At 35.7% G+C, this 15332-nt stretch overlaps 1 protein-coding gene and 1 long non-coding RNA gene across 2 annotated transcripts in view; one reads left to right on the top strand and one right to left on the bottom strand.

Annotated features, from left to right (window-relative positions):
* LOC132159554 (uncharacterized) overlaps positions 1 to 15332 on the top strand; it is a 1375546-nt gene that overhangs the window by 159913 nt on the left and 1200301 nt on the right. The window contains exons 7-13 of the mRNA XM_059569099.1: positions 7438 to 7542; positions 7821 to 7922; positions 8608 to 8724; positions 9104 to 9188; positions 10827 to 11022; positions 11145 to 12939; positions 13083 to 13253. Coding sequence (XP_059425082.1) covers positions 7438 to 7542; positions 7821 to 7922; positions 8608 to 8724; positions 9104 to 9188; positions 10827 to 11022; positions 11145 to 12939; positions 13083 to 13253 — 2571 coding nt within the window. The remainder of the gene's footprint in view (positions 1 to 7437; positions 7543 to 7820; positions 7923 to 8607; positions 8725 to 9103; positions 9189 to 10826; positions 11023 to 11144; positions 12940 to 13082; positions 13254 to 15332) is intronic.
* Positions 12790 to 15332, bottom strand: part of LOC132159593 (uncharacterized) — a 200473-nt gene continuing 197930 nt past the window's right edge. The window contains exon 2 of the long non-coding RNA XR_009437883.1: positions 12790 to 12865. This is a non-coding gene — a long non-coding RNA (uncharacterized LOC132159593). The remainder of the gene's footprint in view (positions 12866 to 15332) is intronic.

A 15332-nucleotide genomic window follows, 5' to 3' on the forward strand; every position in this document is an offset into this window, starting at 1 on the left:
GTGAAGATAAGGCCGGAAGCAGGGTACCAAGGCGGAGCCGCAGGGTCGAAGGACCGAGTGGAGTCCAGGGCTCAGAGGTTGGAGGTTCAGCGGAGAAACAGGAGATTCAGGGCTGGGTGGAACCAGTAGAGAAACAGGAGATTCAGGGCTTGGCGGAACCAGCGGAAAAACAGGAAAATTCAGGGCTTGGCGGAACCAGTAGAGAAACAGGAGATTCAGGGCTGGATGGAACCAGCGGAGAAACAGAAAATTGGTGCAGAGGAGCAGAGGAACTGACTGGTCTAGGAGGGGGAGGCTGGGAGGGAATACAGGAGGATCAGGGCTTACCTCCACAAACCAGTCTATAAGGTCCATTACTTCCTCCATATAATTTCCAGAAACCGAATGCAGCTCACCCTCAGTCGCAGGAGTGTGGGCTGGGCTTTCCTCCACGCCCTCGATTTCCACCAGTAATCCCATGACGCATGGTGTTGATGGCTCACACAACTGGTCAGTAGCGCTTTGTTTTCCGACAGTGACAGGCTCGGGCTCTGCGGCTGCGGTGGGCTCTCCGTGCGGCGGAATGGCGGCTGGCTGGTCTCTGGTTTGGGAGTGGGGCTAGATATATCCTCTTCAGCGGTGCAGATGGTAAACGAAGATCCATTTTTCTCCAGCATCCACTCCAGGAAGGCAGCAGAATCCTCTCTGGGGCCGTTCGCTGGCAGGCGTGCCTTACACCGATCACTCAGGCCGGTGTAATAGAAATTAGAGAGCGAGTGGTCGGGGAAGTGGGTAAGGCACACCAGATCTAGAAAGTCCCTGGTATGGTCCTCCAGTGAACGGTACAGTTGCTCCAGGCACAGGAGTTGGACTGCTGGTAATGCCATTCCGGGATAGGGAGGAAAACAAAATGAAAGAAAAACGCCACTAAATAAACTGTTTGGTCCATGATTCTGTTAGGGGTTAGCTGGTGTGTAATGAAGGGCGCACGAGAAAGACGATATACAAAAGGGTAATTTTAATAATCGCAGGAGAATGAGGGCACATCCAACATAATACAATATGCAAACATATATTAACTCAATCACGGACAAGGAGGAATTAAACAGACAGGGTATTTAAGCACACGGGAGGTAATCAGGGAAATGGAGACAGTTGGGGATTAATCAAATCAACCAAACAAGAACAGGAAGAAGACCAAATAAGGAAACTCAAAGTCCATGTACGTAACACATAGGATCTCTAGAGTACAGAAGAAGAGACTGAGTAGCTGTGTCTCATTTAAAGTAGGCTGGGTCCTCCGGAGGTCACATTTTAAGGCTGCATACATCATCGGGGAAGTCTCATTTAAGAAAAATAACCATTAAATTGCAAAGAAAAAAAATAAATTATAGTATTTTGAACCTCACAAGGAATAACAGTACATTTTAGTATGGTTACTTTTCTTAAATAAGACATCCTCAATGATATATACAGCCTTCAAATGCTAAATCCTAAATGTTCTTGTGTGTGTGTGTGTGTGTGTGTGTGTGTGTGTGTATAACAGATTTTCACCAATGGGGTCAATGACACATTGCTCTTTTGCTACAGTAGATCTTTTGTCGCGTCAGTGAACCTTGGGACCAACACCCTGTCACCAGTTTGTGGTTTGTCCCTCCTTGGACTTCTCTTGGTAAATTCACCTCTGCTGACCGGGAGCAACCCACCATCCTTACCGTTTTAGAGATACCTGACCCAGTCTGGCCCTCTGACCAGCATCTCTTTATAACAGGTGTATGGAGTGTTTCAACAATAATTACATACATGTTAAAACAGCAAAACTGACAATAACTCAGAATAATATTTTTGAGTAATTTTAAACATTTCCTTCACAAATAAGAACCGTATAGTATCACACTGGTGGAATCAGAAGGTAATGCCATGATACTTTGTGGCACCTTAGTACTAAGATGGCGCTACGATTATACTATGGTACAAAAACATAGTGATGTGATGTTTTATCTTCTGTAATATTCATTATTATTATTGCTTGGTGTTGAGTTGAATTAAGATCAGTAAAATACATTAGACTGGATTCACCTGTTGTCAGCAGGGTAGCAAATATGTTTTTTATAAATATGTTTTATAAGACATACACTAGTGTTAAATGTACTTGCTTATAGAGTAAATATATACACAAAAAAACTATCATTTCAGAAAAGTTTTTAAGCTTGTCATAAGTGCATCATCGCCCCCTCTCTGTCCTGATGTGAGAATGTCTGATTCATCAGTAAAGGACAGATGTTTACCTCACAACTATATATCCATGACCAATCAGAACACTGTTTCCTGTTCAAAATGTTTAAAAAAGGTTACAATTGTTTCAAAGCATTGTTTCACAGACTAAAATACTGATTTGAACACAACAGTGTCAGAGTGTATCATTCTTCGACCTCAAATCATAAGCTGGTCTTTTAGAGCAGATGACGTTCATGGAGTGCCTCTTAGTGACAGCATTAAAACATATATTTTCTGCAACATTCATGCTATAATTATAATCAAAAAGCATATAGTTTAACAAATCAAATTGTGTAATACAAGACCAATCACAACTCTTCCTCTCTATTTCTTCTTTTACTTAATGATTTTTTAAATGATGATGGTCAAATTTAAAATTATAAGTATAATCACAGAAAAAAAAAATGTATAAGATATTAACGTGTATTTCTTAATATTGTGATGAGTAGTCCCATTTAGGGTCACAATTCATATTTTCATAGTAATCTGGAAAAGTTTGCACATCTGGATCTGGGTGGTTCAGTGTAATGCAGTCCACACACAGTTGGTAGACATCATACCATCTGATCTATTCCAGCCTCCTGATTGGTTGATTGTAAGTTTGAATTCTCTTCTTGTTTGTATTTAAACAAATTTTTATACACCCTGATGGAGTCCTGTGTTCCACAGCATGTTATGCGTTCAACAACAACTTTAACGATACTGTTCACTCTTTTAAGTTACTAAAGTTCTTACAAAGTTTTAACTTGTTTTTCAAAAAATTGGTTTCACTTCACAGAGTGGGTACAGAGTTTAGAAACTTTTAGTTTTAAGTAGCCTAGATATCTCCACGAAGTGCATGTTTTCATCTGAAAGTAGTATTATTTTTAGAGCATGTGTTCATTCGCAGTAGCTTGATGCTAGACATTTATACAGTGTCTTTAAGATGTTTATGATACAGATTGCATAATAAACTGCTTTCCATGCTTTCTGATGTTTGTAAGATATCCAACAGATGTTTTCAACATGAAGTGCTCTTTAGCAAACATCTTGGAGATGTAGGCCTCCGTGTCCTACTTGAAGATATTTAACATTAATCTTGCAAATATTAACAACGTTAATTAGTACAAAACATTTAATTAAATATAAATTGTATAACTTTATACAATACCACTTAAATATCACTAAGATTTCGATGATAGTCAATACAAGAATACAGATTTTTTCAAAGCAGCTTCATAAACGAGAAACAATTCTGCTGTAAAGCACCTCTAAAATACATTATTCAGCTCAAGTCAGTTCAGTATTGATTCTGTTCAGTTCAATAACCATGTGAGTTTATTTCACCTACAAGCAGTTGAATCGAACTTCTTTCAGGAAAAGAAAATCCATCATTGCGATTTGAAGACTTTCCAAAAGAAAGAACAATAACCAAAAATAGCCTAATGGTAGTTGAATAAAATGCAGATAGGACGTTTTAACAGATGGAATGAAGCTGGAATGAAGACAATAAATACAATTGTGACTAAATGGTCTATCTCTATTCTTCAAGACATCTAGGGGATATTTTTATATGCAGAATGTATATTTATAATGCAATGCTAATCGACAAAGCCTTTATCATTGTATAGAATATTATGAAATGATTTAGCCTCATTCTGTGTTTCCATGTCAGATCACAAAAGGAAGTTATTTCTAACACTGGATGTTGCAATTAAATTAATTAATAGCAAAAACATCATTAAATGTTTTTAAAAGCACTGTACAGCCCTGGAGTGTCATCTGTATGTGTGTTGACTTGTGTGCTACACAGATCGATCAGTGTTTAACATCAAAGTATACTGCAATTGGATATGAAAGCATGCAGAGCTGGCCATTAATATTTCTAGCTCTCACGGTACTTCAGTGTCAAACACCGATCTGTCTGCACAGTACCGCTTCAAGTTGAACACACTGCCTGTTGGACAGGCCTGCACTGTTTTATGTCTATTAAAGCACTATAAAAATAAGATAACTTGACTTTTGCTGATGGAGCAAATGGTAACCCAAAAGTTGTTTTTGCTCCTTCATTCACAAAGTTCACCTTATTGCAGTTTACCCCCGAGCACTCTTTGCATACAATTTGTTTGTGATTATTGACTTGATCATGGACATTGAGATTTCAATTGTAATTTGTCCACCTTGAAGCCAGTGTTTTTTGCTGATTGGATGACCACATGATCTATTTAAGAGATCAGTAACAATTATAATAAACTGCTTCCCTATTCTTGAAATAAGTTTTTGCAAAACTAGTGTATTATTCACAAAGCTTGTTAAGCTGGACTCATTTGAGGTTTATTTAAACGAAACTGAAAGTGATGAAGGCAGGCGATGAATCCATTCGTAGTTCAGAAAGGAAAAAGTTCAGGTGGAAAAAGATAGATACATAAAATACAGGTTAAGGAAAATGATGACGTGAAATAGGTTATTAAACTGATCCTAGGAAAGAGCCATTTGGAAGCGTCCATTTCCGTAAATCACAACCAGATGTTCCCTCATATTAAAACAAAAATATTACTGTTACAAAAACATTACAGTTAATGCTTAACCACGAACAAAGTCTACAAGCAGAAAATATCGTAATTAAACGAATTGGCAATATTGCACCATGTGACAAGAGTCATAAAGGGGAGAAATAGAAAGCATTCTGCACAGCGTTCTGGGTGCTGAAGACCATCGTACTACTGTAAGTAAGTTTTAAGACGTCCTTGATTACAGTTATATGTGAATGAATAGTTCATGTTTTTTTTTTTTTTATAATGTATTACGGGGTATTTTTTTTTTTTAATCGCTCTTTTTATTTTATTGATGATGCGAATTCAAACATTCTTACGGGGGAACTCCACAGTTGGGTAAGAACGTGGTGAATGTTGCTTAAATGTCTTTCAATTTGAGTTAAAAGAGAATGTAATAAATCATCAGTGATTAAATAGAGTATTTCAGTTCACTTAGCTCAATAGCTACATTTATATATTCAGCCATTGTGGGAGCAGTTGAAATTAATGAAATAAAATGTGACGCAATGATCCAGAGCTGTATACATTTTTTTTATTTTTTGCATTAAGGTGAATGCAAAATATAGAAAACTGCAAAGAAAGTTCAGTTCCCTCTGTTATATGTCCAATACTAAAATAAAAAAATTGTGTAGTCATGTTTCTACGTTTACAGCTGTATATTATGAAGCGTCTGAAATACTGTACATCTTAACCTGACACTGTTTGGTTGGTCGCTGTGATTTTGCCAAGTAAGACATGTTCCTAGATCAACATAACTGCCAAAAAATATAGACTTAACCCAATCCCTACCCCTAAACATAACCTTACCCATAATTATACCCATATAGCTGATTAACAAGAGTGTACAAGCACCTAACCCTGATTTTAAGCCTAAAACCGATATTTCCTCAAAAGTTGTCCCTCAATTCTGATTGGTTGATGAGAAGGTTGTTCCAGGATCAACAAGAATGTTGATCCAGGAACATGTTGTACTTGGTGAAATCATGTTCACCCTGTTTTGTTACACTAAATGAGATGTAATATTAACGTTAAGATTAGTTTCAGAGCCCGTGTTCTTTTTATACAGCTTGTTTGTTGCCAACTCAACATTTGTCATTGTTTTCACCTCATGTGCAGGTTGTGCTGAGCAGCTGAATGTCTTCAACACAAAGATAACTGTCCTGTACGGCAGTTTAGCTTCAGTATGTCAGAGGAGCGAGGAAAGGGCTTTCTATCTGAGATGAGTGTCTCAGAGGAACAGAGGTAAGACTGAGTCTGTTTTTAATGAATCATTTTAAACACTACTTAAGTTTCAGTATTGCAGGTCTTTCACGCTACTCCCAAGTGTTTATCATAAAAGTTCAGAGAGATGGGTGAAAAATGGGATAAAATCATGTGTTCTTTTATAATGGTCTATAAAATTCAAACACTTCTCTAGAGTCCAGAGTCCAGTAAAGATGTTGTTTGCACCTCAGTTACAGCTTTCATTTCTCTGAAATGAAAAGGCATTCGTCATGTCACAGCAATGCGGACAGTGACAACTGTCAGTTAGCTGAGGTATTTTAACATTGGTGATCTGCCAGGTCTCACAACTTTGTTCCTGTTTGTGTTGCTCTAACTCAGAAGAGTAGATCATATTTGTGTTCAAACTGATAAAATATGTGTCTCTGTTGAATGCGTGTTGCTTTGAATTAAAGTGTCTGCCAAATGATAATGACATTCCCAGGACAGTTTGGTGGTGGTAATGTAAAAAAAAAAAAAAACAAATACGAGTCGAACCAGTCGAACTCATAGCGACAAGAATATTACGTTACTGATATCATGTCAAAAAAATAAAATTAAAACAATAAAAATACACACTTAATATAAATACCTCCTGCCATAATTTTTTTCCTTTCTCTTTCCTCTTTGTGTCATTAGGGAAAGATCAGACTCTGAGGTTTCCAGCTCTGAGTCTGTAAAAAGTGATCAATTGAAAGGTGATGTACCACTTTTCAATGAAGAAACTATCAAAAGGTATTTCACATGTTTCTTTATTGTCAGACACACATAGACTGTGTTTTTATTCTTTTTTAATTTATCATACAACGTTAGAGTTTTATTTTAAAAATTATATTTTAAACTTAAGTGATATATTGTATTAGTCCTCCAGTAATGAAACACCATCACAAGCTAAAAGGAATGTTTTATGCTTTACATGCATTATTTACATTTCTTCACTGTGTCTGTGATTGAACTTGACTGATTAAACAGAAAACCAAACATAACACATTAATCTGTTCATAGTCATGAGAATAGCAAATACTCTTAATATGAGACTGAAGAAGCTCTAATAATATTTTCTCTCTGTTCTTGTCAGTGAAAGATCAGGTTCACCTGTGTCCAGTTCTGTGTCTATGAGGAGTGACCGTTCAAAAGGTGATGGAGCAAACTTCATTGAGAAAACTCCATCATCATCTAAAAGGTATTTTATGTTTTTCTTAATGCTGATCATGCATTAACTTTATGGTGTATTTAAAAAAATAAAAATAGTTTGTAGTCAACAATGAGTCACAGTTGGTTTGTCAAATCAAATGTAATATTGTACAGCTGTTATGTGAGTGCTTGACTATGTAGCTGGAAGAATCTCCTGTAATAGTGTTTTTCTTTTTATTCTTTGTATCATTAGTGTAAGAACAGGGTCACATATGTCCAGCAATGTGTCTGTGAAGAGTGACCGTTCAAAAGGTGGTGGACCGAACTTCAGTGAGAAAAAAACATCACCTTCAAAAAGGTATTTCTTGTGTTTTACATTATAGTGATGTTAACTAATTCAGTGTGATGTATGTGATGGACCTTGACTAAATACAAGAATAAATCAGAGAATACAATGTCTGCTTGAATGTAATCTGGAGCTTTATTACAGTAATACAGTTACACAGGGAACCACAAGGAGGCATAAACTAGATATTGCAACCACTTATCCATTTTATCTAATTACCATTTGCAACATAAGACTGAAGAATCTCCAGTAATAGTGTTTTATTTCCTGTCTGTTCTTTGTGTCTTAAGTGTAAGATCAGGTTCACATGTGTCCAGCTCTGTGTCTGTGAAGAGTGACCGTTCAAAAGGCCACGGACCAAACTTCAGTGAAAAAACACCATGTATCAAGAGGTATTTCATCTCTTCCTCCAACCATCTTACAGTGATCCATTGTTTATTTATTACCAAATTAAGCCAAATCTGTCATCATGCATAACATACTGTAGAGAATTATATTGACTTATATAATTTAATTCTTTATTATTCTTTATTTGCTAAAATATTTGTCATTTGTCTTTTGCATTATAGTGATTTTCTTTTTTCCTCAATGTGGTGCATATAACAGAACTTGATTAAATACAAAAATGAATCACAGAACATAATGTATTGCAAACTGTTTCATCTTTAATGAACATATCGTTTAGTTACACAGGTAGCCACTAGGGCTCATACATTCACCATGGAAGTACAGAACAGTTCGTTTGCAACACAAGACCTCTTTACCTATTTTTATTTTACTTTATTTTTTTCTCATTAGTGAAAGATCTGAATCTGATCCGTCTATGAAGAGTGACCATTCAAAGGGAGATAGACCAAATTTCAATGAGAAAACACCATCACCGTCCAAAAGGTGTTTCATGTGTTCTGTTTTTTTTTTTATCATAAAACTGTATTTCCCATCAACCACTTTTCTGTGCTAATAAAGTACTGTAGGTAGCAGTAAGCAGCTGGTTTAGCAATGGTTTGATCATATGATATTGACAGCTGTGAACCTGTTATTTTTTATGTGATTTTCTTCTTTTTGTGTGTGGTTTAGTAACAAAGGACAGAAGTCCACAGTAAATATTGGTGCAGAAATTACACGGTGGGACGCTCTGAAAGCACAGAAGGGATTGAAGAGTGATGTGGAACTGGCAACTTTTCTTCTCAACAGGTAAAAACGCAATATACCACAGTTTATTTTTTCAAATTTATTACAATAAATTACTAAATAAATGGATCTACTTTGCAAGTCAAAAAAGTAACATAGGTTTGGAATGTAATGTGGTTTTTGAAGCAAATTGATTATGTTCAGTGATCCATATAACAATGAAAATATGAAAAACAATAAAAAAAAAATTAAAGTTAAATTCAGCACCATTAAATAAGATTGTACATTTGAATCATCAGGTTCATGAGGAATTCATATGCAACTGTATTAAAGTCTGTTATTACAACCAAGAGGACAGTGTCTCCACATAACTCTGCTCTTTCTAGTAACTGAGCCAATAGTATTATTATTTTTTTTAAATCCACCTTTATTTTGCTACCAGGGTTCAGTTTGAGAAATCAGATACAAACTACAAGAATTACCGCAACCGCAAGAATTTCCGAGAAAATCTCCTCTGGATCTTCAAGGCAAGTAGAATTTCATAAATACCACAATGAATGAATGAATGAATTATTTAACAAACTAATAGGTTATTGCAGGGCCGGATTGGGACTCATTTTCAGCCCTGGAGTTTCATGCCTTAGACCGGCCCACTTTAGTTCACAACTGACTATATTAAAATAATGTAATTAAAACCTCAGAATATAATTCCCTACAGCCTTGCAATTCATTGTATTTTTAAAAACATCATCATTTCCAATTCAGTGCAAAAACAATAGCCTAAGTTTTGCTTCACAGTGAAGATTTATTAGAACAGTAAATGACAGGATAGTGTAAGAATCTCTTTTCTTTAATATTGAGTATTCATAAATATCCAAACATTGAAATAAAGAAAAAAAATCTAATAAAAATAAACATATAAAACAAAATAAAAAATTAAGATTTCATTAATGTATTGCTAAATCATCATGTATCATTAATTATCTCAGGGCACTTTTCATTGAGCAGGGCTCTTCATTACTATTAGTTCTTCTGAATGACAATCCTACCTGCCCATTCTGGTGTGTTGGGCTCATGACTGGAGCTTGGTAACGTTACTGGGCCTTGCTCTTCACTGTTAGCAGCAAACTGGACTAGAGGTGGCTGCTGCTGAAGAGCTACAAGAAAAAGTTTGATACATGAGCGGTGGTTTGCAAACAACGTTGTTTTGCAATGTCGCTAGCATCTTGAACTGCTCCTAACTACCTTAACGTTAGCTAACTTACCGGCATCGTCGTCTCCATTTGTTTTTTTTTTTGAGGAAGAATGTGCTCAGCTTAGAAAATTTGGCCGCGTCAGTTTCCAAAGCTTTCTTCTTATTTATTCTGGACTTTTCAGCCTCGCATTTGCGCTTTCTGTTATCCAATTTTATCTCACTTTTTTTTTTTGAGCAACTTGCAAGGTGACGTGTTGAGGGCGGGGCCAGGGAGTCAACAGATTATCACGTCATCATTACCTTGCAGGCTCCACTCTGCGAGAAAATATTTAATAAAAAATAGTGGGACGGTGGTAAAATAGTAAATAACAAGAGTGGGGCTGCTGTAAAATAATAATAATAATAATAATAATAATAATAATAATAATAATAATAATAATAATAATATATATATATATATATATATATATATATATATTTCAACCCAGTGCCTTGACAACAATGGCCCTCATAGCCAAAAAAACATACTGGCCCACCGGGAATTTTCCCGGTGCTCCCGATTAGCCAATACGGGCCTGGGTTATTGTACAAATTCCATTTATTTTTAATTTAAATACTTTTTAAAACTTTACTCAATATAAATATTTTATCTCCTCTTGTTAACTGATATTCTAACAATCCCTCATATTTTAAATCTCAACTCAAAAATAAAATAGAAGACATGTTTCAGCTGTGTGACAAATTAATTCCAAGCACATTAACCAAGATACCAAAAATCATGTTGATTATTGAATTTGATTCATACAAGATTTTTTGGTATCTCTGTTTGTTTGTATTCACCAGCACTTTACCTTGCTGATAGTTTATTCTGTCAGTGCTGGGAAACTTCATGAGTGCATTGCTTGACTGTAATTTGTTCTACACATACATTGTTTATATTTTAATATGTTTTTAATGTATTTGTTTTCAGGATCTTGAGAAAAAAATTATTGCATTTCTGAAAAATGAGCTGGAAAAGTTTAAAAAAATATTAAATAGAGAGAATACACAGTACTTTGTGCAGGACTTTATAGAGGAGATGCGTGATATCAAAGAAGCAGCTCTTGATATCACACTTTACTTCCTGAGAGATATGAAGCAATATGAGGCTGCAAATGCTCTACAAGGTGAGAGGTTCATAATCATACCAATTTGTCATTGTCACTAATATATAAAATATATATAAAATATAAAATCTTGTTGCATATCTTTGTTTTTTTTTTGTTTTTTGTTCTTGTTTGTGTTTTAGATGAGCTGGTCCTCATTCATCAGCGACCACTAAAATCAAACCTGAAGAAGAAATATCAATCTGTATCTGAAGGAATTGCAAAGCATGGTGACTCCAAGTTTCTGAAGAACATCTACACAGATCTCTGTATGACTCTGAGTGTTAGTAAACAAGTTAATACCCAAAATGAAGTAGGACAAGTTCAGGCTGCTGATAGACGACACGAATCAAAAGAGATTCCAGTTGAATGCAAAAATTTGTTTGAAGCACCTGAACAAGACAAGGAGATCAGAACTGTACTGACAACAGGCGTTGCTGGGATCGGAAAATCCATCTCTGTGCAAAAGTTTATTTTGGATTGGGCTGATGGTAAAGAAAATCAGGATATTACTTTCATATTTCCTCTTGCATTTCGAGAAATGAACTTAAAGGAGGAAGAAACACAAAGCTTGACAAGACTTATAAGTCAGTTTTTCCCAGAGATAAAAGGTCTAAATCTTGCAAGAAATGATAAATTCAAATTACTGTTCATCCTTGATGGTTTGGATGAATGTCGTCTTCCTCTGAAATTTGAGGGTAATGAGACTTGTCGTGATGTAACATCACAAGTCTCTCTGGATGTTCTCCTCACAAACCTCATCAAGGGAAATCTGCTTCCTTCTGCTCTCATCTGGATCACCACCAGACCAGCAGCTGCCAGTAAGATTCCTCCTGACTGTGTTGACCGCATGACAGAACTACAAGGATTCAATGATGCACAAAAGGAGGAGTACTTCAGAAAAAGATTCACAGATGGGGATCTGGCCAGTGAAATTATTGATAATGTTAAACAATCAAAGACTCTTTTTATCATGTGCTACATCCCAGTCTTTTGCTGGATTACAGCCACTGTTCTCCAGAACATTTTAGAGGAGAAAAGAAATAATGATGTGAGAAATACTAAAGACACTCCTAAGACTCTGACACAAATGTACACACACTTTGTCCGCTTTCAGATGCTGCAGAGCAGACGAAAGTATGATGGAGAATACACACCAGATGTTTACTGGGATAAAGACACCATGCTTTCACTGGGGAAACTGGCATTTCATCAAATGCAGAGAAACAATCTGCTCTTTTATGACACAGATCTGGAATCCTGTGATATTGATATATCTAAAGCATCAGTGTATTCAAGCATGTGTACCCAGATCTTTAAGGAGGAAAAAGGGATCATTCTTGGTACCACTTTCTGCTTTGTTCACTTGAGCATTCAAGAGTTCATTGCAGCCCTTTATGCACATCTGTTTCTAGACATTCACAAGAAAATTGTGTTTAATCAACATGAGTCTACAGAACAGAAAAAGAAAAATGAAACCATGATTGATTTGCTCAAGACTGCAGTGAACAAGGCACTTGAGAGTGAAACTGGACACCTGGATCTTTTCCTTCGCTTTCTTCTTGGTCTGTCACTCCAGACCAATCATCCACTCTTACGAGGTCTGTTGACAGAGCAAGACAACAATGACGACTACAAGGAAATAGTTCAGTACATCAAGGATAAATTAGAAGCCAATCTTTCTCCAGAGAGATCCATCAATCTGTTCTACTGTCTGAATGAACTGAATGATCAAACTCTGGTAAAAGAGATTCAGAATCAACTTCGAGAAGGAGGTCTCTCATCTGCTGATCTTTCACCTGGTCAGTGGTCTGCTGTGGCCTTTGTTTTGTTGACATCAGAGGAAGAGATGAAGGAGTTTGAGCTTCAGAAGTTCAAGCAATCAGATGAGTGTCTCTTTAGGCTACTGGAAGTTGTGAAAATCTCCAAAAGAGCTGTGTAAGTAATATAAGTCATGTTTTTGCATCTGGAAAAAAAAATCTGTATAGTTCGTAATCATTCATTTAAATTGGGTGTTACGATATTTTTAAACAGTACTCAGAATACATTGTATTATGTTTTGTTTTTCTTCTTTCTTCTAGGCTAAATGATTGTAACTTAACAGATGAGAGCTGTTCAAATTTGGCTAAAGCTCTCGGATCAGATAACAATCTGATAGAGGTGAATATGAGCAATAATAATCTAAAGGATTCAGGAGTAAAGCAGCTCTGCATTGGACTGGGGAATATTACGTGTAAACTGGAGATACTGAAGTAAGTTGTGACAACAGACAAATGTCATTATTGTTCTAGATTAGAGCTCTCATGATATTAGATTTTTCATATCACGGTAATTGTGGCCATAATAATTCACAATATCCTATCCTAGAAACCTTGGGGGAAAAGATATCAGATATCATGAAATTATTTTGTTAGAGTTTTTCTTTTTCACCCAACGAACATAAGGACTCTGGCTTATTCTGTCTTCTTTGAAGCTCCTATGAATTAACAAGAGAGAAAATACTGTCAAGTTCAACAGAATGATGAATAAATATTAATGGAAACACTTTACAATTAGTTGTCATTTGTTAACATTAATGTATTAACTAACATGAATGAACAATGAACAATACATTTATTACACAATTTAATAATATTTGTTCATGTTAATAATAATAGTCTTTCATTGTTTAAGATAGTAAACAGTGCATTAATGTTTACAAACACAACTTTTGATTTTAATTATGCATACGTAAATGCTGAAATTAACATGAAGTAAGATAAATATATGCTGTGGAAATATTGTTCATTATTATTTATGTTATGTTAAAGGGATAGTTCACCCAAAAATCTAAATTATGTAATTAATAACTCACCCTCATGTCGTTCCAAACCCGTAAGACCTCCGTTTATCTTTGGAACACAGTTTAAGATATTTTAGATTTAGTCAGAGAGCTCTCAGTCCCTCCATTGAAAATGTGTGTATGGTATACTGTCCATGTCCAGAAAGGTAAGAAAAACATCATCAAAGTAGTCCATGTGACATCAGAGGGTCAGTTTACTCAAACAGTACACTGACTGAACTGCTGTGAAGAGAGAACTGAAGAAGAACCCCGAGCCAAGCCAGATAACGAACGAAAGATTGACTCTTTTAGAGTCAATTTATATTACCCCAATTTTTTTGTAGCTTGTTTATTGAAGAAGCAGGACAACCACCTAGAAGTGCATTACAATAGTCAGTCTAGAGGTCATGAATTCATGAACTAGCTTTTCTGCATCGGAAACAGACATGTTTCGTAGCTTGGCAATGTTTCTAAGATGGAAGAATGCAGTTTTTGTTACATGGGAAATATGATTTTCAAAAGACAAGTTGATGTCTTATATAACACCCAGATTTTTGACTGTAGAGGAAGAAACAGTACATCCGTCTAGTTGCAGATTGTAATCTACAAGATTCTGTGTAGTATTTTTTGGTCCAATAATTTTTTCAAAAATTTTAGACATAAATGGAAGATTTGAAATAGGCCTATAATTTGCCAGTAAACTAGGATCTAGTTTTGGTTTCTTAATAAGAGGCTTAATAACCGCCAGCTTGAATGGTTTTGGGACGTGACCTAAAGATAACGACGAGTTAATTATATTGAGAAGCAGTTCTTCGGCTACAGGTAACAACTCTTTCAGTAATTTAGTGGGTATAGGATCTAATAAACATGTTGTTGGTTTAGATACAGTGATAAGTTTATTTAGCTCTTCCTGTCCTATATTTGGAAAGCACTGCAGTTTATCTTTGGGTGCGATGGATGAAACTTAAGTGTTAGATGCTGTAGAATCTACATTCGCTATTGTATTTCTAATGTTATCTATTTTATCAGTGAAGAAATTCATGAAGTCATTACTATTAAACGTTGGTGGAATATTTGAAGCAGGTGGCATCTGGTAATTTGTTAATTTAGCCACTGTGCTAAATAAAAACCTTGGATTGTTTTGGTTATTTTCTATGAGTTTGTGTATATGCTCTGCTCTAGCAGTTTTTAGAGCCTGTCTATAGCTGGACATACTGTTTTTCCATGCAATTCTAAAAACATCCAAGTTAGTTTTTCTCCATTTGCGTTCAAGACTACGAGTTACTTTCTTGAGAGAGTGAGTATTACTGTTATACCATGGCACAGTATGTTTTTCTCTAACCTTTTTTCAATTTGATTGGGGCAACACCTTCTAATGTATTAGAGAAAATAGTGCCCATGTTGTCAGTCATTTCTTCTAATTTATGTGTATTTTTGGGTACAAATAGCAGTTGAGATAGATCAGGCAGGTTATTTGCGAATCTGTCATCGGCTCTTGTTCCCCTCAGAG

This window comes from Carassius carassius, chromosome 16 (assembly GCF_963082965.1).
Source record: "Carassius carassius chromosome 16, fCarCar2.1, whole genome shotgun sequence".
In the NCBI taxonomy this organism is placed as follows: Eukaryota; Metazoa; Chordata; class Actinopteri; order Cypriniformes; family Cyprinidae; genus Carassius; species Carassius carassius.